The following is a 25,480-nucleotide window of genomic DNA, read 5'->3' as shown; positions in this document are numbered from 1 at the left end:
GTGAAACATTCCTTAGATGTCTGAATCTTGTTGAGTTTTATAGTTAGTTTTGGATGCATTTAGAATGCTTAAGAAAACGTAGGAGCTTGAGAGGACCACAAATTAGTAATTGAATAGAATGGTGTATCTTCTGTGAAGGTAGGTTAGCATCACATATCTCTCTAATATTGTGCCGCAAAATGATATCTTGAGGTGTCTCCAGTCCAAGTTACTTCAGAAGGATAGCGATGTTTTGCTAGTGAAGTACATGGTATACCTTTCTATGGGAAGATTAAGACTTTTTCACCCTCTGTGTTATTGCTGTATCTCTTTCCCTTTATGAGACAAAACTTTCAAAGGTATTCCTCCCCCCCCCCTTGCCCTGACTTCACATTCATTTCTCTTGGAGCTTGAGTTGACAGCTATAAGAATAGAGACGAAAATAGCAGTTATTAGATCTCGTTGAATCTGCCAGTTATACCAAGATGAGAAGCAGCCAGCATTCAGCTGACTGGTAACATAATTTATTGTTACTAAGGCAAAAGTTAAGAATGTGTAGTCATACAGAGAAGTGCCTTTGTCCCTCATCAGGTATACTTACTCATAAAACATACACTTGGCTGACTTTGTTCCCCACCTCCCCAATGAAATAATAGTTTTCTGATCATGCTCAGAATTGTGATTGAAATATGGAGTTAAGCTCATACTGAAATAATTCTTAGACTTTGAAGATACCTTATTCAAAAAACTTTGGAAATTTAATTTGTGTTTGGGGGGGTTGGGGGTATGGAGTTTAAACTCTGATTTAATTTTTTCCAAAGACATTTTTGTGAGGATTTTAGGCTGGCATCAAATTTTCATTACTTGCATCTCTATGTCAGCTATGTAAATTATATGTTGGATAGTTCTGAAAGAAGTTGATGTAGTTATTCTAGCATTGCAGTATACACACCAAATCTGTCGGTAGCATATTGCTACCTAAAAAGGTCCAGGAATCAAGTATTTTAGGTGGTAGTTCCCAGACCTTTTAAGAAGATATAGGAAGATCAAGTTTTTCTATACTAGTTAATGGCTCTTTTAATTTATAGATCAATATATTTATAATCATTAATCCTTTAAGGGAGCTTTAATTTGCTTTACATTTTTGGCAGCTATTCAGGGGGTTTTTTGGAGGATTCTGGATTCATTTAACCTGCTAATTATATTTTTTAAGTGTTGGTTTTGGTTTGGTTTTGTTCTTTTTTTTCTTAGAGTAACTGGTCTAAGGAAAGAGCATGAAATGTTTAATTCAAGTATATTGAATGCCTGCCTTTCTGTAGTAATTATTTAGTTGATGTCCTGTGTTAAGAAAGTACCTCTGACTAGACACCTGAAAGCAAGTTCAGTTCTGTTTAGAGGTGCTGTTAGTAATCTGGTCAAAGCTGTATTAAACTTAAGCAGTGATTTTGGATATCCAGCTACCTAATACCGTCTATTTTTACATTTTCAAAACATATTTTATATTTAGCTAATGTAGCAGTTCAATTTCCTAATGTATATATAGTTAGTATTCATATTAATGTTTATGTCAAGAAGTACAAAAACAAATTCATTTTCATTATAGCCTGAACGCCCTACAGTTAGAGCCAAAGTAAGGCAGGCATTGTTTCAGAAGCTACATTTTATGAGCTCATTATAAGATCCATGTTTGTTCTCCTGTGTCCCATTTTTATCCCTCTTTATTTCATGTATCTGCAGTCATGCAATCACATACAGCTATTTAACAACCTTTTGGTATAATAATACTACCCGACTCTGGGGTGGAACTGGTTAGTAAGGCACAGCAGATTTCTGTAACCTTTCAAACCAGACTCAAACATACATTCCACGCAGAGAAAACAACAGAGAATGGTTTTATATGTTCTGTTCCCTTTGTGTACAGCATATTACTAAACAATGTTTTAGTGTGCTCTTATGAATATTAGCTATGAAAATTATTCAGACGATGAGTAATATGCTGGGTCTCTACATTATCTTAGAAAGAAATTTCTTTCTCAGAATACATATATATATTTTGTGTGTATGTTATAATACATTTTAACACAAATATATATACATGCATATATATGTTTGTAGACACATAGACCTTTACTTAAAGCTATTCTGTAGGTTTCTGTTCTAGTAAAGGAAGTGCTCTGTATAGATTAACCGGCCTCATTTTGCTATACCTAAAGCAGTAGATTGAGAAGTAGGTCAAGGCAGAAGATTGACCTAGCATCTTATCCCAAAATAATGATGTTACTGTGCCAGTAAGTACACAGTAACATAAAGCTAGAGAAGTAAGAAGTAGATTCTTCCCACGAGCATTAGGGAGAGTAGGAAAAATATTTTCTTCCCAATTAAAATCCTTTTGCTCTACCATTTCCCATAATGCTCCTTACTGCTACATATTTAAAACATTTTTAAGTTAGATATCTTGTATTATCACATTTGTTAGTAATTAGATGCAATTTTTTTCTTAATGTGCTTTTATTTTTCCAAGCACAAAGCTGAATTCTTTAAGGAATAGAATTGCATATTGACTGTTCAAATACAGTTTTCAGAATTACTTTATATATATCATTAGCAAAAAATCTCTCAACAAAGTGTTCCATGAAACAGTTATAATACATTTATTTGCTTAAAGTTGTTTAGAGACATGACCTTTACCATGTTTTTTTAAATACGTATTTATTGGTAGTGGTGCATTTTATTTGCAATTGAATTATAGTATTGCATACTTTCAATACTTACTTTGAGGCTAAATTTTAATTGGTAATTTCTACAACATTGCAGGTATTTATTTTGGACAGAGTGGGGACAAACTCCTTGCATAGGCAAGGCACACTTAGATGGGTCTGAGAAGGTGGTTCTTGTGAGCCTGGGGATTGCGTGGCCTAACGGGATTTCCATCGATTTTGAGGTTAGTTCCTCTGTCTTCCCATATATGTTAAAGTGTACAGTACTTGTTACGTTTCATTAAAGCCAGCTGGTCTTCCACTTTTAATGTAATCTTAATAACTCTCAATTAAATACTTGGACAAGACTGTTGATATTTCCTTTAAAATTAATCTTTAGGAAAATAGATTATATTGGTGTGATGCTCGTACCGACAAGATAGAAAGAATTGACCTTGAGAGTGGAGGGAATCGGGAGATTGTGCTGTCAGGGAGCAATGTGGATATGTTTTCAGTCGCGGTGTTTGGAGCTTACATCTACTGGTCTGACAGGTAATTTATTTTTCATAAGTGTTTGAGTCTCAAAATGTTATTTCAGTGCCAGGTGCTTCACCTTTGTAGGATTAGCCATTCCTTAGCAAGGTCACAGAATGGATCACAGAAACCTATGCAGTTCCCAAAGAAAGGGTATTTCTGATGCTGGAAGCTAAAGCATATCAGTGTCATAGATGAGAACAGGTTTCTTCACCTTCTCTTAGGTGAACTCTCCACTGCCCTGCAGTCATTTGTTTGGTGTGAATTTGTTGAGGATTGTTGATGAGACATCTTCAACTTTTTTGGCAGAGCACATGCAAATGGCTCTATTAGAAGAGGCCACAAGAATGAGGCCACGGATGCTGTGACCATGAGGACTGGCCTTGGAATAAACCTGAAGGAAGTGAAAGTCTTTAATAGAGCACGAGAGAAAGGTTGGCTGTTCTTAAGGATGCTATTAATTGTTTTAATATCACCTGCTACTTTTTATGTATATTAAAGCATACCAAAAGTTAAGTAATCACTGATTTTTATCTCCACTTTTTACTCTTGAAGTATTTTTTTATTCTAAAATTAATGTACTAAAGAAAACATATAGTAAAAAAATTCTACTGAAATTCTTCTGTGAGTTTTAAGGAGAAAATCTAAACCCAAACCACTTCCTATCATTCCAGATGTGGTGGGCTTTATTTTTTTTTATTTTTTTTTAAAAAAAAAAAAAGGTAAAAGTCTTAGGAATGATAGGAACCTTGAACTGTGCTTTAAAGAGCAGTAAACTCTGGCAGTCTCATATTTCTGTTGGAAAGCAAACCAGAATTTTTATTCACAGCTAGAAATTCCAATCTTCTGTGTTTCAAATATTTATTTCCTGTAATTACTTGGTTTTCAGTCCTGGTATTTTTGCATGGGAAGAAACTTTGTAAATAATCAGATTTCCTTTATATTCAAATTGTTTAGCAAATTCAAGAGAGAAAAATTATAATTTAATCCCTTTGATTTGTAGAATTGATGGTTAAATTTTATTCTCCACTACCTTTGACCAAGAATACTGTTGCTTTTAGCTGTCTTTTTCCTCCTAAAATTCTGGTTTTGAAGATACTCTGAAAAACTTATTTTAGTGAGCAAAGGTGGTTAGACGTCTACAACAATTAATGATGACTTCCTCAGAACAAACTGCTACCAGGTTATCCAGACAAAATTTTCCATAAATAAATTCAAAAAGAGAGGAAAAAAAAAGTTGCTGTAACACAAGATAAACTTTTTCATACAAATATTTCTCTGGTGTTGGTAGTGCTCAAAAGTTGATTTAATCACAGCATTACATACTCAAAGATCATGTAAAATAAATCTGCATTTTGAAAGAAAACATATTTAATAAAAAGAAAAACTGTCTTTTGGGGGGTTTTTAATGGGGAATTTTAAATAGTTCTGAAAATTACTTTGCAAAAATATGCATATTAATTTTACTAAGGATTTCTGCATGTAATTTTGGAGGACTGTGGGCATCATATTTTGTGGATAAAAATAAAATCCACACAAAAATCTCTTGTTTCTTTTAACTAGGCTACAAATAGTTAATGTCTGGTTGCTTGGAAGGGTATTGTATTGTAGAATTAGAAAAACAGAACAGTGGGATAAAACAATTCTTCTTTACATGTAATGATTTCTATTGATAGCTTTAAAGACTTGGTCACATTAGGAGTAGAAGAAACGGTTACTGAGGCTAAAAATCTTTTGATGTTAGTTTGAAAAACATAACTGAATGATTTTTTAATACGTTTTTCAAATTTTACTAGGGTACAAATGGTTAATGTCTTTAGGAGGGGATGTCAGTGAGCCAGAAGGACAAAAGGGAAAAAAACAGGTGAAAAATGTTTTTGGAATGTTTTTCTATATCACACTATTATATATTTTTTTTTAAGTTCATTGAACTAGAAGTAGTTAACACTGTTTAAAAAAAAAAAAAAATATGCAATTAGCTAGGTTCCTGACCTTCCATTATTAAAACAAACCAATCAACAAATGACCCAAACAAAAACCCAACCACCTGTTCTCATTCTGTTTAATGCTTTTTTTTTTCAAACACCTGTTTTACCCTTTGTGATGAGTCAGTCCTGCAGTGCTATTTGCAAGTGGATTCCTATCCTTCAGTGCTATTTTACATCTGTGCAAGGATATGTCCTAACTACACTGGTTTCAGAATTGGCCTTTTTAAAAGATATTTCCAGCTGGTGTACTGTGGAAGCATTGAAATTTTTGAAGAGAGATTTTAGAATCTTCAGAATGTTTTTTTGTATTTTCCTTTCTCTTCTCAACCTCTCATCCTTCCAAACAGATATTAACTTTTCTAGCCTAATAAAACTATAAACAATCTTTAAAAGAAACCAAATGTAAAAATATATACAGCTAAATCTCCAAATGTTTTTTACATAAGTGTAGAGGAACATGTCTCATGTAGTTTTGCCTAGGAACACAAAATTCAGTGTTTCTAATTTCAAGAGCAGGTTAGCTCTCATCCCACATTGTTCTTTCCTGAAAATATCTTCAGCTTGAAATGCAGCAGTTAGAAAATGCAAACAGTACCTTCAGACCTTACGTATTTCCCAAAAATTGTTATGGTTTTCTACCTGAAAAAAATCCATTTAAAATGTTTTCTTCTCCTTTTTATGTGGAAAACCTTCAGAAATGGGAAAATTACTCTATTGAAAGAGCTGAGTTGTTATATGGAAAGTGCTGTCAGACACAGAAACTAAATTATCTAAACTAACTGTAATAGTAATTCATACATAGTCCAAAAAAGACCAAGTAAAATAACTCTGAATTATTGACAATTACTGCAATTTTAAATATTCCTTGTAACAAGCGTAGTTAAAGTAATTGAAGTTACTAATTAGACAATGATTTCTTAATGGTATGCATTTGTCAGGGAGTAAGTTTTTAAACCCAGGACTTAAAGTAAATTAGAACAAAACATTAGGAAATGTCTTTATTAAAAACAGGGAACATGATTGACACAGCTTTGTACCTGTCAATATGTATGTTTTCATTTTGATAGAAATTGTCTAAAAACAGTACTGTATGCTGATGGTATCTACATTTGACTGTTTGCCAGTAACAGGTGTTTTAAAAAAAATAAATTTTCAAAGCACTTGAAACAGTCTCTATGTCTTCAGCTGATTATAGAGGAATAACCCATTTTATAATTTGCTATTAGTAAAATGTGTACTCTTGTGAATTGGAATGGACGCCTATTTCCTCAGTAATTGTATTCTTTACAATTGTCTTTAGGTTGTGGTTGAAGTTAAATTCTTTACTATTTTAGCCTTTGTTTTACTTGTGAGTATTGTAAAAGGAGTTTAAGGAGAAAGATTCGTAGAACAAATAAAATTACGTTTTTATTTAAGCTAGCTAAGTGTAGTATTATAAAAGATAGATATTTTTCATTATTTTTTTTTTATTACAGGTACTAATGTTTGTGCCAAGAATAATGGTGGATGTCATCAGCTTTGCCTTTATCGGGGAAATGCACGGAGAACATGTGCTTGTGCACATGGGTATCTTGCCGAAGATGGAATTACTTGTCTGAGACATGAAGGTTACCTGTTGTACTCCGGAAGGACAATTTTAAAAAGTATACATCTTTCAGATGAAACCAACTTGAATTCACCAGTAAGGCCATATGAAAATCCAGAGTACTTCAAAAATGTGATAGCTCTTGCTTTTGACTACAGTCTGAAAGGAAGAGGTACAAATCGCATATTCTTCAGTGATGCGCACTTCGGAAATATACAAGTTATTAAAGACAACTGGGCTGGCAGAAAAGTACTAATTGAAAGTAAGTAAAAAAAAAAATTAAAAATACATATTTTATTTAAATAAACTTTAAATGAAAAGTTGATAATCACTTGATTTTATAGAGTAAAAAATGTCAATAAAGTTTTACCATACTTAAGCATATAGCATAATCGTTGTATTTTATCCCTATAAGATACATTTAAACATTTTCTTTGAAATTACCAAGTCAAAAGTATTTTATAACAATCCTACGATGGTGTGAAGCATATTACTAGAAAACAGAAGTGATAATGACACCGCTTAATTTGTATTACCAAGATTTTAAGGAACTTTACTGTTGAAACACCTTGTTGTGTGCAGTGCTTCAAACTGAAAGTCCCCTTACCCCACAAACCTATTGGTTGTTAATTTTTCTATTTAGTGGGACCAAAGAACTGTAAGATGCCTCTGCTGACATAACAATAGTATAAAATATTAGGACCCTGGTCAGTGTGTGTAGTTGAGTCACCCTTTGTGTAGTGAGCCCAAGAAAAGTGACTTGTGCTCAGTGATAATCAGAGGCAAATTCCAGCTTACAAAATTGTGCAGTTTTACTAGAGACTTATTCAGTAGCTTGGCATGTTTACTATGCCTTCATTCACCACACTAGTGTGTGGTGTTGCATGAAACTTGACATGTTTTTAGCCTCTGCATACTTGAAACTCAGCACTGTTACCATGGAATTGCCACCTTTATCATCACCAAAATCTGCAGGACAAAACACAGAACCTATTTTGCGGCTGAGGTCTCAGTGTAATCTTCCAAGGATCTCACACTGATCTTTACCAATGAAGTCTAACACAGTATGTAAAAGGTTATCATGGTTTATCATGGTGAAATTAGAATTCAAGGAAAATCTGATTGTGAACTTGTGAGAAATACATCCTTAATGCTAAGCATCCAAAAATCTGTGCTACAAAAATCTAAATTCTAAAAACTTCTGTGGTCTTTCATTTCTGTTCCAATTAAGTTGTTCTAAAATATAGAGTAAACCTCATTCATCTGTAGTCAGTTTTCAGAAGCATATATGTACTGTGTTTCTTCTCTTCCTTTTCTTTTTTTGAGTACTGATGGGTTTTTTTGGAGGCTGTAACTCATTTCAGTAACTGTTTTCCAGAATATCTCAAGTGCTGTATAGTTTTTGCTCCTTATGTTGTGGATAATTCTCACTGAATTTCTGATGGTTTATGTTGTGTTGCCCATGGCATTGCTACATTTAGCTATTTGTTTGGGTTGGTTTAATAAACAGACCAAGGACAGTGATTAGGAAAAATAGAAACACGTTTGATGTGGAAAGTATCACCCTTTGCTGTTGCATGTTAATAGAAATATTTTTAGAAAAGAAGAAGTTAAACAGCTGCAAACTGACAAAGTATTATATTACAACTGACGTTGGATAATTGTATCATTATGTGCCTGTGCACTGTGGTTCTGGGAAAGTATTTGTGGTCATGAAAACTGTTGACACTAATGAATGGAAGAGCATTTTTCAAAAGTGTTACAAAAACTCTTTTTTTACTTTGAGTTTTTATGTATGCATATTTTAGAGGAATTAATGATATCTGTAGTAAGATACGGTAAATAGAAACTAAGCATTGTTGTCAGGATGTTCTCATTACTCACAGGAAAGCATTAAAACCTAGGGATTCAGACTTGAGTGTAGCTGTTGGAAAGGGACAAACAGCTTACAGAAACGTGCAGTGGTGACATACAAGCACTAGGGTAACTCTGGTGTTCTCTCTCTGAAAGAGATTAATTAGGTACGACATGGAAAACCACTAGAAATTTTTACATTTTAAACAGACAAAGAGAAAGGAATACTGGTGAAGCACCAGTGCAGATACAAATTGGTTTTTTAAAAGAACAATAAAGTATTCCTCATTACTTTATAATAGGTTGTTGTACAAGAGCTAAAGACATTCCATAAAGCGTACTTGAGAATTATAGTTTTAAGAAATTGTTAGGAAGTGTTTCTACTTGTAATCTTAATATGCCCAATTTCTTTTTTCATTAGCAGAGTCAGCACTCTGAATAATTGAATGTCAGATGAAATTTTGTATCCTTGCAAAAAGCGTACTGTATATGCTTGAGATGTATTTGTGAACTGTGGTGTTTGTTTTCTGGAAATGCTTAAGTTGTTTTTTTCATTGTAAATGAGAAGGGATTTCACATCCCCTAATATGTTAGTTTATTGTTCTCCTTCATGTGTTTTAAACCCCTTTTCTTTATGTTGAGGCATTCATTTTAAGCTGGTATTTTTGTACTACATATCCTTCCTTTCCCCAGTCTGCATGTGGTTTTCTCTCACTGGAAACAGGAGTCAGTTCATGAGGCTGCTTGATATAGTGGAAGTATTTGACTGACAGTGATACCTATAACAGAGAAAGCAGCGGTAAGACAGGTTGACACCAATGATTCCATTCACAGGAAGATAGGAAATTCTAAAATTCTTTGATTCCCATTTTAATTTAACTATATGCAATTATATAGAAATTATTAAATGGAATCCAGCTGAGAGATTTTAGTAATAATATTTCATTGCAGGATTAAAAAAAATCTTTGACAATAATTTTGCTATCTTTTTCCTCCAGAATTATTGGTATGCATCTGTACCAAGTTTTACTTTATTAGGGAGAGACTCAAAACCACACTGGAAATTTCTAGTGTGGTTTTAACAATTCTACAAGCCCTTTCTACCTCATTAATTTGAAGTCTACAAATCGTGCAAACCTTTACTCAATATTTGACTCAAATAAAGAAAATAGAGTACGTTATATACAAGGTAACTATTGTTCCAGATTTTTAGTTCATTGAATGTAGATCTGCTCATAAACAATCCATTAGCTGATGGATTCCTACCTCACTGAAATCAGATACGCCGCTCAAATCTAACACTTTCGTGAACTTTTCTGCACACTAAAACCAGAGTTAAGATATATAGAGCCCTTTGTTAAACAGGTTTCCACTTCACTAAAAAAAGATTTACAACTCACGAGCAACCCATTATCTAACATGTTTTTAGCTCACTGAGAACAGATTTACTACCCAGAAACAACCCATTATCTAACATGTTTCCAGTTCACTGGAAACAGATTTACAACTCATACGCAAGCTATTATCTAACATAGTTCCGACTCACTGAATATTGATTTAGAATTCATAAACAACCCATTATCTGACAAATTTGCACCTCACTGAACAGATTTGCAACTCATAAACAACCCATTAGCTTACACATTTTCAGCTCAGGGAAAGTAGATTTACAGCATATTAACAACTTTATCTAACTTGTTCCAGTTCACTAAGAGCCGATTCAAAACTCAGCAAGAACCCGGTACCTGATAGGGTTCTGTCTTCAGCAGGAAGAAATGATAACAACGACAGAAAAGCAGTGTAGCATGTGCACAGTATGCCATACCCTAACGCCAGGGTGGGGTTTTGTTTGGGTTTTTTTTGTTTTGGTTTTTGGTGGGGTTTTTTTTGTGCAGCATAGGTTTTTGGAGTGAATTCTTTCTTTATCTCTGAACTCCACTGATGAAATGAGCATTACTTCCTTTGCCCGCTCAGCAGTGACTTTTTCTTTTTTACTTTTGTAAGTAACTTTATGGGATTAATGTTTCTTGAATGCCAGTTTAAAAAACAATGGCCATGTTCTTGGCTGTGATTTCTCACAAATATTCTTTTGGGTGATGAATTATCTAGCCACTCAGTATCACTTATGATCTTACGGCAGTAGTATCATGTTTAACCCCACCTGCAGACATTTTTAAAATCAACTTATCGACATAGCAATACCTATTGTTGTGACATGGCTACCATCTATATGATGTGTTCTGAGATCAGTCTTTCAAAAAAGTGTCTAAGACGTTGTATTTGAATGTCTTTCTCACTTTAAGTACACACTTTGAGAAGTATTAGACTATGAAGGATTAAGTAGGTACTTACTGTGGGGTCCCACCCACCTGCTAATTACTTTATAACCTTCTGCTTTTTAGGTGTAAAGGTCAGCCTTGAAGTTCACTTTGCAAAGGCTGGACTGGTTCTGCTTCTAACCTGTGACCTAAGCTGGCTATACATTTGTGTCCTCCTGTGTTGTAAAAGCTTTCTGAACCTGTTAAGGCAAAATGTTTGAGGGTCTTCATGATGTTCCTAGTTTTCATTGTCAATGGTAGTCCTTTGTAAAACAAAACACAGTCACAGGGATTCTATTTGGAAAATTCATGCTGTATATATATTTCTTTGTTCTTTCAGTTTGAGGAGTATTTTAGGATTCACTGGGCAAAAAGGAGTATTTTTTTCATTTCATGTAAGCTTTCCAGAGCTTCTGATTGTGAGAAGCAGTGCCTTGACAAATTAAATCCTAATTCATTTGGTAGTCTAGAGGAGATCCAGGGAGATTACATACACTTTGAAAGATATTTTTCATTTAATTTTAGCCACCAATGGACTGTAGGTTTTGCAGAAATTTAAAAGAAGGCATTACATACAAAAGAGGAACAAAAGGTAAGAAATTCACATGGAAGTGGAACAGTTTAAATCAATATATTGGGGTGGCCCTCTCTCTATTATCTTTACAATTTCTGTTCATCCCTGCTAGAACTAGGCCTTCTAACTGTTGCCAGTCTCGCTGGGAGAATTTGTTACTGAAAACAGGCTAAAATTTGAGCAGTATACAGAAAAAAAGCACAGAAATTAGTAGCAGTTAAAGGTACAGAGTTACGTTAGGACGTATATTGAAATCTGACTTGTTCAAAATTGGTACAGGTTATCAGTATGCATTTGGAACAATACGGTCTATTCTTCTCTCAAAGGGAGGCTGGGGGAGAATTGTACTCTTTATTTTCTTTAATCACTTCTAGACAGATCAACACTATTTCAAACTTCGGAACCAGTTTCTGTAGCATTTAAACAGGAAGCCATTTCAAAGGCACTGTAATAAACATATGAAGTACTTTAAGTCTTGATAGATTTAAATGGACCTATCTTCCATCTGCAAGTAATTTTAAAGTAGATTGAAAATGAAAATGTTCAAGAGAAGCAAGCCATCTATTTGATATATGAGATTTTTAATAGTGTATGCTTATCTGCTCTCATACCACATCTCCTATTGACTGTTGTTTTGTCAGCTGATAAATGGCGAGTTAACTTTACTTTTAATGATATGATGATCTGAGTAAAGACTTCTACACAGAATTAGAAGTTGTCCTTTGACTCTTAAAGTCTGTGAAAGGTAGTATATTATCCACAAAGTAGATTATTTGTAGGTTTGATAAAGCAAAAAACTAATGGGAGCCTTAATTGAATTAATATCTTGAAGACCAGTATGCTAAACTTTTGATTACACATGATTACCACTGTGTATTGACTCATTAAGCCAAAAATACGTTATATTGGATGGGATAAACATACGGGTTTTTTTCTTCTGTAATATCCGAGATTAAGCACTAATTCGCAAACCATCTGCTGAAGTTCTTCTCTTTACTTCGACATCCTTTCTTCTCTGCCTGCCTAGAAGCAGAGTGCCAGAGGAACGTCTGTTTTCATTCTTCCTCCCCTGGTGAACATGACATTGTGTATCAGCAGCACAGAAGAAGTCTTAACATTTCTGTTGACTGAGAATGTAGAGAAGACCATCTTGAACCATCTCTCTGATAAACCATCTGTATATGCTATCTTCCATCCCAGAAAAAATGCAAATTAAGGTTAGCGTAGTGGGTGACATCATGCTAGTTGATGACTAATTTGCAATAGGAAACAAGAAGCTGCCTCATAGCATTTCTGTAGATTGCTTTTGGTTGTCCTAAGCTATTTCAAAGCTTATATTTATACAAGGAAGGCCTTTTTTTTTTTTTTTTTTTTTTTTTTGTGACTGTCTCAGTTTCTAAGCTAGTAGTGCAATCTCCTTTTATTTTTATAGGTAGATATTCGAGACAATATATTAACCAAAGCCTACCACAGTACATCCGTAGAAAAACAGTGTAGTTTCCAAGTAGGTTTAAAGTACAGCACGAGACAGAGGATCAATGAGGAAGTTAGAAACTAAAGGAGGAGAGAAAAAAAGGAGGAGGAAAGGCAAAGGAAAGCAAATGAGAAAGAGGAAAAAGGACTAAGATGAGATAATCTCAATGAGCTGATTTTTTTCCCCAAGATCTATGTAAGCAATGGCACTGAGACATTCTGCCAGTGTAACGTCTTTCACAGCACAAAAGGAAGTGTTATGTGAAAAAGTGCTCCTTCTGTTTTGAACTTTAGGCACTACTGTCTGTAGAAAGCAAAAATCTTTTCACTGCTAACATAAAGTGTCAGATCCTATGATGTATTGTAAGGCTTTTTTCAGTCTGAATCTTTTAAAGGTGTTCCAGTGTGTGCTACTATTCTTTCTAACTAAATGGGTCCAATTTAACTGTCAAAATGGCGTTTATGTTCCCATTTCTCTTACAGAGCATTACATTTGGTACGTTATGTGAGATCCCTTTAGTTTTGGAGCTTTTTCTTCAGGAAAGAAATTTTTAATCTGTTAAAAATAAATACTGTTGCTTTTAATTTTATAAATTAATTGATTCATTATAATTGTATGTATTGAAATATGGGTCCAGTGATTTTTCAGTTTTTAAAGGAGGGAAAGTAAGAGGCTTTTGTTAAGTCTAGAACATTGAAGTGATAAAAACTAAAATTTATTATTACAACTGCAGTCTTGTTCTTGTTAGCGAAAAGCGAAGTCTCTGGTTTATCACTACACTTTGTTTCTGGATGTGGCTGCATATTGTGAGCAGTGGGTAAAATTCATGAGTTGTTGCTATAGATGGGTGAAGTTTACTAACTTTATATTAAGCAGTTGTTATTCCAGAAATATGTGATTCTGCACATTTCATGCTTTGTTTAGCTGTTCCTGGTTTGGGGCTCTGAAATATATTCATGACAGGACCTGACACACACTGATCTTTTAGTTCAGTATGTCCTGACTATTCCCAACCTCAGTATTCAGGAAAGGTGCTTCTGCCTATTAAATTTGAGATTATTCATGAAGAATTAATACTGTTTGTGACTGCTTCAGCTTTCCACACTGCCACTAAATTTTTAGTGATGTAAATATTTGCTGATGTAAATTTTTACATCAGCAGCTGTTCCTTAGTTGCATGGAATGCAAAACTATATTTTGTAAATTGTCCATAAAAATGTATACAGAGGAATTGCTTAAGATTTTTCCTTTGTTTTATTGCATAGAGTAATGTGATCCAGCAAATGTTGCTAGGTTATTAGCCTATTGTGTCATTAATGTTTCTAATATCTCATTATTGTTTGATTTTTACTTCAACAGTAACAATAAGAATGCATGACTATATGTATTTATTAGAAGGCTTGTTAGTCTTAGGTTGGTCACTGTTAATAGTATTGATTTAAAGGTTGTAAGGCTCAATAGTAATTATTATCTTTTTTTGAGTCTAGATGTAATGCATAAACGGATAGTGGGCTCTTGTAATTAGGAAAAAAGTTCTTCCATGACAGTTTTGAGTTTTGTTTTTTTTTTTTTTAACCTAATAAAACACTTCCATCTCTACATGTTAGCTTTCCATTCTAAAAGTCTGCCTGATTTTAAAGCTTCTTTTACATGGATACTTTAACTGTATTGAAATTATGATACTATAACACTTTTTAAATAGTAATGATATATTGAACTATACGGGGAGGGTAACAATTTACAGTTATACAAAATACTACTGTATTTCTAAATTGTTGAGTTCCCTAGATTTCCTTAACTATGTGATATATCATTATTACTTTGCTACATTATTCCCTACTGACCCTATAACAGTCCCTAAACCTAATCAAGGAGTAAGTTATATCTAGGATAATAGAGGACAGAATATTGCAGGTTTACATCTGTGTTGATGTTATTTTCTTCAGTGAGGTGTCAGGGAAGAACTGTGGAAGGGCTATATCCATTGCTGGGAAAAAAAGTAATTAAAGGTAGATACAGATTTCATCATAAAACACTGTAGGTTATTTTTCCCCTGTGATAAAAGGCCTAAATCATTCTTTGAAGAAGTGTATTATGGTCCACAAGAATATAGACATAGAATTAAATACATAATTGTTGTATTTAGTAACATAAACCAAACTTGATTTTTTAAAAGCTGATTATCATCGCAAATTATGATGATAGTGTCTGCTGTGGCTTGAATAATGTGGTTTCTAAATGCTGTTAACTGGGAGCCAAAAAGAAACCCAGTGTTTTGGCATATATAAGCATAATTCTAGATCAAGCTTACCATTTTCAAAGTCGTTTTTTTTTCCTTATTTTAAAGAGTTGATTACTTGTTCCATTTTGAGTTTCTGAGCTCATCTGTTTGATGCAGAAGCAAGCTACACTGTATAATGAAATGTAGAAAAAACGCTAGTGCCGGGGTGGGGGGTTAAAAAACAATTCAAATTGGCGAAAATTGATATGCTGCTATGAATTATCTATTTCTTGGCGTACAACCTTTACAGAGGTCTTCCTGAATAACTGAAAATGTTTCTATGAGTGAATAGCATACTTCTGTCAGTCTCCATAATGAAATTAAAAACAAACAAAATGTTCCAGAAACACCATACAACTTGCTGGTTGATCCTTCAAGATCAGCTTTTCCTTCTGGTATCTGTCCTGTTTACATACATCATCACCACTCCTTAAGTTATAATGCCATATTAGTGAGCATGCAGGTATTCACAGGGTGTTCGTAGGTCTCCTGCTCTCAAATGTACAGCTTTGCCCCAAAGTGCAGACCTGCCTTGTCTAGCTCCCAACGGGGCTTTACCAATGATGTGCTACAGGAACATTGAATCAATATCTAATGCACTTCATTAGTGCTTCTAATTTCATTGCACAGAAATATCATCCATCTGTTCTATACTATTCAGTTGGTTGGCTGGTTCATAAAAGTCTAATGATGTCATCAACTTCAGGTTAGGTTCATGGTATATTTCATGCTAAATTTTGATATTTCCTACTTGGGATACTTTTAACAGGTATTTTGTATAGACCCCTGTAACTTCGCTGACGGACTATGAATATCCTACTACTTAGGCATCTGCCTGTCTTTCACACTGTACTTATTTCACAGATACACTCACTAATTACATAAGTACATGTCTTCACTCGATAAACTAAAGCAATGTTATAAATCCACAAAGATATTTACCTGCTAGTTTGTTTGGGTTTTTTTTCGGGATGTGTGTGAAATGTTTCTTGAGCAGTTACCCAGTATTTGTATGTTCATTTTTATTTGCATGTAGACTCAATTTTTAATTGTCATTAGGAAGACACCAAACATTTTGTTAGATGTGAGATTTTAGTATACACGTTCTACAAAAACAAAGGGTCTTTTTTTCTGGATTCTAAAATAATTTTTTTTTTTTTTCTTTAGATAGTTCTCAACAAATGTTAATTCTTTCCAACTCTGGCTACTGCAGTAAGTTTGAAGGAGTAATAAGGTTATATCCGTGGAGATGTTTATAGTGTCTTGAACTTCAGCTAGTTGTTGCTTTGAGCAACCCAAAACCTTTGTTTATAGTATCTTACAGCATTTAATAATCTTTAATATGTAATAGTGTGTAGCATGGTTATATATTTTGGTGATACAGAAAAATGGTACCAATTTTTGCTGATTTATGGTATAATTCTAGCAAACTTTATGTATGTTCTGAAATAAAATAATATTCTTAGGCTAAATAGGATAATGAAATAGTTGGTTATTACAGTTCAGAGTTGTTTGTGTCATACATGATATTTAAAATTTCTGTTATGATAGAAGATACAATGGCCTTGTTTTACATGTGGCTGACAGAAGCAATTAAGAAACTAAATCACCTTCTACTTTTGGGACAAATGGAACTGATCTTGCTTTCTCTTTTTATTACTACTTAGTATTTTCTTAGAATTTTTGGTTAGCAAAAGGCCTCCTGCTTTATGGTACTCAAAGAGCAAACTAGAAGGGTGAAGAAAGTTCTAATTGTGCAGTCAAATATGTGAACATAAACCTCTTACTTCAGGTGCTTTATTTCTTGTGAGGCATTCTTTTCACCTCAGATGAAATGTGGCCACCTGTTACCTGTCACCCTAGCCGTACACAGACAGGTTGACAGAAAGCAGTGTCATCTCCCGTGGCCAGTCTGGTGTAACAGTTGACAGGCTGTGTTCTGAGAGGTAAATTGTGAAAGCCCATTCAGAGAATGAATAAAGATCAAGCAGGTGTTTAATGTTAAGTACTGAACATTAAAGACTTCTCCAAAGTTCTGATATCAAAGTGCTGTTTATGCTCAATTTTATTACTTTGATGGCTTTTTAGTATTAAAAAAATTATGATGTTGACAGTTGTTCTTGCTTTACAGCTTTGCTAAAGAAAAGAAGTTGATAAAAATAGGAGATTAAAGGAAAAAGGTAATTGAACTGGTGCATCTGGAAAAGTTTAGTCTGTAAACTTCTTAGAGAATTTTAAAACTAGAAGGTAGGAACTTGAGAAATAGTACATACATTACCAAAAGTCAGGGGCAACAACTATTGGATAATTTATGTCATTTAGTATTTTTATTTTCTGTTTGCAATAATGAGGGAGCTTATTCTGAGTTCTTCAGTTATTGATTTGTTGCTTGTCTGTTCCCTGGGAAAGTCAGATGAAGATCAGCATGACAATATTTATAGGCTGCATCTCATCTGTGGGATGCAATCCATCTTCGTTAAGTTCAGTAAAAGTGATAGATAGCATTTGGCAACGTAATGGTGTGATCACTCTACCATTGCCTTTGTAAATCATAAGCTGTTGCATTCTCTTGTGTAGATATTTAATCAGTTATACACCCCATTACTGATTTAATTCAGAATGTCAGTGGCAGGTGAATAATGTGAGTATTTGTATATTAATATCATATTGTATTAATGTTCCTTTCATTTAAGTATGCTATTCATGTGAAAATCATAAACTGTTGCTTCATGGCTAGAATAAATTTAATCAGTGCCATAGGCATCTAATGCCATCAGTGTTTTAATTCAATATGTCAGTGAAACAAATGTGTTTCTTTTCATTTCCAGTTCCTTTATGCTTTACTAATTCAGAGTATTATATGATGCTGTGAAAATATGAAGCTGAGAGTAAACAAATTGCTGATTTTTATCCCATCAATGGATTTTGGGACTGAATTCCCAAAACATAGCACCAGATAGGATGAGTACATATTTCTGATGTATTTTAAAGTAACTGAGTATCTAATGATAAATTAACTTTTTTACAAAAAGCAGAACAAAACAAAACCCCAAAACAAAATGAAAACCACCCAGGGCTCTAGATTACTTTTAAAGGAAGTGTAAAATAAGTAAATATAAAACAATATAAATGCAAACTAATAATGATATAATACTAGAATGCATTTGTTTTGGAATCTTCTCCAATGGCCTGTCTTTGCAATATGAAGTTGCTAGAAGGTTTTTGTTTTAAAGAACTGTCTTGAAAGTGGTTAGGGGACCATTTCTAGGACCATTTCTGTCCTCAGTTGGCATGTATTGTCATCCATAAAAAATCTGTAAGAGTTTTGGGATTCTTCACTAACCTCTTAAAATGTTTATTTTAACCTAGAAACAATGTAAACCAAAAAAAAAAATATTATCTTAGCACTGATAACTTATTCAACTGAAGGTTTGCCTGATTAGTGAGTGTACTGCTGGTACTTCATCCATCTCGTATTGCACGCTAATAAGAACCAAGTTTCTTTTATTTCCTATTGTAAGAATTTATCTAAATCTTGGGTCACTTTAGCACCTACTCTCTAAGTCTTATGCTGTTGACTTTAAAACCACATAACATACAGATTTCTAAAAGTATTAAATTATTTTCTTCTGTGTTGGTGGAATTCTGAATTTGATAAGTAACGAACATGATAAAACTGTAGTTTTATTGGCAAATAAAAGAGAGTGCTTAGTATAAATCCTTCAGAATTTATACTTTTGGTGGAGCTATGCAAATGCATTTAGTATGTTTGCAGCAGATAGTTTTATATTTAATTAGTTTGTGTTTTTCCTTCTCTTACATAAAGGCAAATGAATTCCTATGATTTTAATTTTTAAAGAAGAGCAGATTTTTTTGCTCTGAATTTTTGTGTTTGTGGTGTTTATGAAACCATTATCATACGCAGGCTTGTCACCTGAATGTTTTGATAGTTTCAGGTTTAATTTGCTGAAAGATGTGATCATCTAATTCTATCTTCTTCCTTAAAAAGCATATATAAATCAAGCAGCTCCTGAAGTTTTATTTGTGATAAAACATTTTCTTAATTGGATATCAGCTATTTCATTTCAGGCATCTTTTACAGCCTGATTCTGTTGCTGGGTTATTGTCTGATTTTTATTTTTTTCTTTTCAGTCACAGTCTTAATCATTGAAATCCCTATTAATACATAGATTTCTTGTTGGTTTTTTATTAAAATCTTAGCTTCCTAATTTTCTTTTAAAGTTATTGCTGGTGTTCTCTTTCAAATAAAATGTTTTATTTATTGCTCCTGTTTTAGTTCTGCTCCACTCAGAACAAATATATATATATATAAAGTTTTTTTCAGAACTGCACATTTTAGGTATTTTTTTAAAACAAGAGGAAGATGTGGTTTTTGTCTGTATACTAAATGTTTGCTTGTCTCCATATACAGCATAACCTTCCATGACACTGTTTTCTAAAAATTTAGAGATTACCATTTTATAAACAGTAATCTTGAATTAACCTCCTATGACCATTTACAGACCTTACTATGAAGTTGCAGTGTGATGTGTTGGTCCAGTTTAAGAATGTGAAACTATAGTTTCTTATACCTGTAGAATGGAATTCTTGTCTAAAGTATAGAAATTGCAAATAAACCTGCGCATGTTGTATTTGAAAACTACTTTCACCATTCTAGTTGCATTCATCACAGCAGGAACAATATCATTATTTTTCTCTTCTGCAGAGGAGTTTTATGCTATGTTGTATAAACAATTCACTTTCAAATTCCTTGACAGATGCAGACAAGAAACAAAGCTAAATTTCATAGAAATTCAAGAGGTTGCACAAGGGGAATAATGATTCCCCCCAACCCCCGATAATTGTCTTTCAAATGAAAAGCGTGATTTGCAACAAATCTTAGTTAAATCCTTGCCTCCTAAGGGCTGTGTCTTTAACCACAAGGTGAAGACTTGATTTTATTTTTCTAAAAACTTCCATAACAAAGATGAAGAAATGGTCAACATTTACAGATATGAAAGGTAAAATAATGCAGTAAAATGCTCTGATTTGTTCATAACAAAGTTCAGAATTTGTCAGAAAACGTCAATACATCTTCTGTCATTTGTTAATAGAATCACAGAATGTCCTGAGTTGGAAGGAACCTGAGCTGTTGGATCATCAAGACCAACTCCTGACTCCACACAGGGAAACCTAAGAGTTAAACCATATATCTAAAAGCATTGTCCAGATTATATCTAAAAGTATTGGGTTTAGTTTAGAGAATTGTAAGCAGTGGTAAATTGGGATTCAGCATATAATTTCAATGCAAATTAGTAGATCAAGTTAAAATTGTATTCCTGACTCTTCATTTTCACATTCATCAGACTTACTAAGTTTTCTTTAAAATTCATGGCTAGTGGAGGATTTGCAAGAAGTGACCAAGAATTGTATCAGAGGCCGTATCTAAACAGTACGGAGTTCTGGGCCAAGCCAGGGAGCACAGCGCTCAGTGTGCCTGATGTGTGCAGTGCTTGGCCTGCTGCTTCTGGGGTGATGTGGGCAGGCCAGGTTCCCTTTGGAACCTGTGTTGTGCTTCTCTGGCACTGAGAAATTACTATTATATTTAGGTTTTCTTCTGGCTTACGCTGCTGACAGCTATGTGCTAGCCCTATGTCAGTCCTAAGAGCAGGATTTTGATGTTATGATATCAAGGATATTTTTTGCATGTCCTGAAGCATGGTTTGAGAAAGTTAAATTGTGTGTGAGATGTGGAGATTTCAGTGGTGTGGAGCTCTCTGTGGGAACAAAACCTGATGTGGTCTTGTTTATACTCCCAAAAGAGATTTGGATTTGGTTGGTTGGTGGTTTTTTTTTTTTTTTTTTTTTTGTTTTGTTTTGTTTTGTTTTGTTTTGTTTTTTCAGAAAGAGCAGGTTTTTTGCCAGAATAATACACGGGTTACAACTCAGAAGAAATTAGTTATTTTGTTCCAGAAGGTTGCCCTGGTATGAAGTAACACGCACGTGTTGTGTGTGCTCAGGGTTGCAAGACCCAAGAATGAAGCAACTGACTTTTTTAGTTCATAGGATAGACAGACATACCCAGAAACTACATTAAACCATAGCTGATAATAAGACTGCATTCAGGCCTATTCTAAATAATTTTAAAATACTTCAGAAGTAGTTTGCACATCTCTGTCACTATGTTTGAAAGAACTGATTGTCTTTGATTTCAGTTGGTGATTTCTGAAACAAGAAATAAAGCCTTCACTATATCTTTGCTGTAGATGTTTTTGATGCTTAAAATTCAAAATAAATTAATAAAGCAACTAAATATTACATTCCAAGAAAGAACACATGTAACCCATTCTTCTTTTTGAAAACCAGAATTCCTATCAAAAGGGTCATCTTTGCAGTGCTCAGAAGATTGTTTTGTAATTTTCAAGTTGCCCTCAGTGCCATTTTTAACATTAACCTCAGTCACTTTTTTGAGTTACTTGTGAGTTAGATATCTTTTATCATTAAATCTCCTTCATAAGTAGGAAATCCCTTTTTACATATATTCACCTCCCTTTAAGGAGTGTCTTCTAATTTATTTTTTCTATTCTTTCTTCTTTAAGACAAGTCACTGAGACTTTTCTACATATATAGATAGATGTCCGAACGCTTCAGAAAGAGAACTAGAAAAAAATTATAATTACTCGCCTCATAGGTTTGATTTATTTATGTCTTAGCTTTGATTAAATGTTAGCACTTTCAGTGTGACCAAACTTTTTGGGGACTTTCCATTCTGTGTATATGAATTGCATGGTAAAGATTACATCTTCCAGCAAGCCAAATGTAAATTGTAATAACCAGTGTAATGTAATCCTTATTAAATTTCTAGATTTTCAGCTTCTGTAGCTCATTAATAAGCTGTGTGAAACTTCTGGCTATTTTTTTTTTTTTTGAACAAAATAATAAGTGAAGTAATCAACGTACATTTCTGTAGTAATTTAAAAATAATGGTAGGAAATAATTACTCCTATTTCTCACAGTCTGTCACTTTTATATATTGGAATCAGATACAATTTATCTTTTCTGGATGTTAAATATATGTTTTAGCTGCTTATTAATATTTGCTTTGGTTTCCAGCTCACAGTTTTTTATGTAGAATGAATGAGTGTGGTATTGTGGCTCATTAAAATTATGTGTTAGTGCTGAGACCTTCAGAGTTGGTCTTTTCAGTATTTTTCAGAGGTTTAAAAAAGGCCTATACAGTTAATAACAAGAAAACTTTGATCCCTATTAATGTCTATCTGTGTTAGAAAATACATTAAAAGATAATGCTAAATGATACAAGTAATTAGTGAAAACATGCACAAGACTTGGCTTAAGTGATATTTGAAGTTGTGACTGAATTATTGCTGTCTTGAATAGATGCTTATGATTTGTAATGTATTATGTGAGTACACTGTAGTGCAAATATAGTACAGGGATATTAATAGTGATTTTGCTCTCTTTTTTGTTTTTTTTTAATTTAAATTTATGAAGAAGTAGTAAGAGTTTGAGTCCAATTAAAAAACAAACAGGTGAAATGGTAAAAAATTTGACAGAGTCAATAGGCTGAAATGGCTAAACTCAGTGATTCTGCAGGATCAACTTCAAGGAAAAGGAAAACCAAAATGTCTTGTTAGCAGGAGTTTTATTAGCTCTGTCTGTAACAATGTCTTCCAGATGTTGGATCAGTGGAGGGCCTTGCTTATCATAGAGCTTGGGACACTCTCTATTGGACCAGTTCAACCACATCTTCGATCACAAGGCACACTGTTGACCAGAGGCGTCGAGGAGCTTTCAACCGAGAAGCAGTAATAACAATGTCTGAAGATGATCATCCACATGTGTTAGCTCTAGACGAATGTCAGAAGTATGTATTACATCTTTCTTACCAGATTTGAGTTTTTGCCTAACATCAAGGACACGGCAACATTTCTTTATTTCACCATCAACTAATACTCTTGAACCCTATGGAAGTTAAGTAGATTTCTTCATTTAGGAGACAAATGTTGGTATCCATTTTTTAAAGCAATTGCAAAATTAAGATACAACATTTTATATGGTCTTTGTTGCAGATCAAATAATCATCACATTTTTATGGAATGTTAAAAAGTTTGACCTGATTTTTAGAAAAGTGAGCTAAATGCAAATTATCAAGAATGATTATTTTATTGGTTTCTTTTGCCACTCATTCTCACTGCTTAAATAAATACAAAATTAATATAAGGATTTACAAAGAGCAATCTGACTTTCATGTGTGGCAAATTGATAGGCCCATGTGTTTATCACAAAAATAAGTGTTGTATAATATTATATAACAAGAGATGTACATCTATGGTGCTTCTAGACAACATCCTGGGGAAAAGGTTTTCGTTTAGTTCCCTTCCTGCCCCTCTCAGAAGACTGTGTTTCTGAGTAAGATAATAGGAGGCTTTATATTTCTACTTCAGCCTCTTGCTTATAAATGTCTTACAAATATGATTTACTTTCATCTTCTTTCTTAATTCTGGAAGAAAGGCAACCTGCTTTTTCTGCTTCTCTTAACTCTCCTTTGGGTAGGCTAGGCTGCCTTTCTGTCTTAAGTTCTGTTTTTAACTGGTGGTAGCTGAACATAAAACATTGCATGGGCAGTCAAGGAGGTTATTTCCACGTGTGGTTTCACATACATTTTATGCAAGTTAACAGTTTATGCTATATTGTAAAATATGATTTATCCTGGTATCATAAACAAACCAACTAAATAGTTGTGGAGATTGCAATGAGAGGATGGGCAGGTTATGATCAATGTATAAATTGTATCCACAGCTCATTCCATAATATTTTTTCCACCATTATTTAGCAGCAGCAAGGAGCTGATTGAGCCTCCTGTAGAGCATGTTAAGATCACTTGATTCCCCATTATCAACCTTCTGCATACCAGTCCTTTGCTCTGTATCACAGTTCTGATATGGGAAAAGCTGCAGATTAATTTCACTGTTAGAAATTACCAATATAAAATTAATTCTGCTAATGTGTATTTGGTTACACAGCTTATATCTTTCTGTAATGGTATATTAGTATAGAGACATGATCGGAATTGATCACAGCTGTGAAAAGAAAAAAATATTTACTTGTATACAAGTTAATGAACTAGGAAACTGCTATAATTTATAGGATATTTGCTATTACATTCTCTTATTTACCACTGATTATCACACTTACATATAGATGCCGTTCATAATTGTCTGTGAAGGCATATGTTTTCTCTGTTGTTCATTTCATAGAGAATTAAATTATAAAATGTATCTTATGGGTTTTTCTGCTATTTTGATTTTAATACAGCTTGATGTTTTGGACTAACTGGAATGAGCAGCTCCCAAGCATCATGAGATCTACCCTCTCAGGCAAAAATGCACAGGTTATCATTAGTACAGATATTCTGACACCAAATGGACTTACCATTGATCATAGGGCAGAGAAACTTTACTTTTCAGATGGCAGCTTGGGAAAAATTGAGAGGTGTGAATATGATGGATCACAAAGATACGTAAGTAAAACAAAAATCCCAAACATATTGATTGTAAATTTCTTTGTTTGCATTTGTTAGCATCGTTAAAATGAAAATATCACAGAAAGATCATTTGTTGCCTAAGTTTCTCCTAATATTTAGCTGTATATTAGATTTAAAACTGAAAAAAAACCCTCTGAACTACAAGTAATGCTGTTTACTCAACATGTTCTAGTTTTTTGGATGACCTGCTGGAGATGCAGACCCTTACCATGCAAGCTGTTTGCATTAGTATTGAGCCTGAAGCATCACTGTCCTAAATGATCTATATCCACTTGAAAAAAATGCAGCGCTAAGTTTGGTGGAAGAGATAGAGAAATGTTCTGCTTCATATAGGAGGATTGTAATTTTCCTTCCAGTGCCAAACTTTTCTGAATACACTAGGATTTCTTTTCTGTAGTGCTTGAGTGTTACTCTATAAAACTTGTATTTTTCTAACTATACGTTTTCAGATGTATTCAACCGTACTCCATTACCTTTTTTATCATAACACACTTTGGACCTTGAGTGCTCTATGAGTTTTAGCTGAAGTACACCTTTTGCTTTAAATATGCTGAAGGCAGTTGATCTGTGCTCACAATTTTGTTGCATGTTTAGCTCTACATTTCTTGTATAATGAAGTCTTCCTTTGGGGG

The 25,480-nt window shown here is 33.7% G+C and overlaps 1 protein-coding gene across 1 annotated transcript in view; it reads left to right on the top strand.

Annotated features, from left to right (window-relative positions):
- The window catches only part of LRP1B (LDL receptor related protein 1B), a gene marked incomplete at its 5' end in the record, with an annotated part of 587,496 nt that overhangs the window by 396,134 nt on the left and 165,882 nt on the right, over positions 1–25,480 (top strand). Inside the window, 6 exon segments of the mRNA XM_080399306.1 lie at positions 2,794–2,920; positions 3,076–3,227; positions 3,519–3,643; positions 6,673–7,044; positions 22,979–23,168; positions 24,620–24,824. Coding sequence (XP_080255432.1) covers positions 2,794–2,920; positions 3,076–3,227; positions 3,519–3,643; positions 6,673–7,044; positions 22,979–23,168; positions 24,620–24,824 — 1,171 coding nt within the window.

This window comes from Falco punctatus (genome assembly GCF_963210335.1).
Source record: "Falco punctatus genome assembly, chromosome: 8".
Lineage (NCBI taxonomy): Eukaryota > Metazoa > Chordata > Aves > Falconiformes > Falconidae > Falco > Falco punctatus.
Note: the sequence above shows the minus strand (reverse complement) of the source record. Positions and strands in the feature narration are given on the sequence as shown.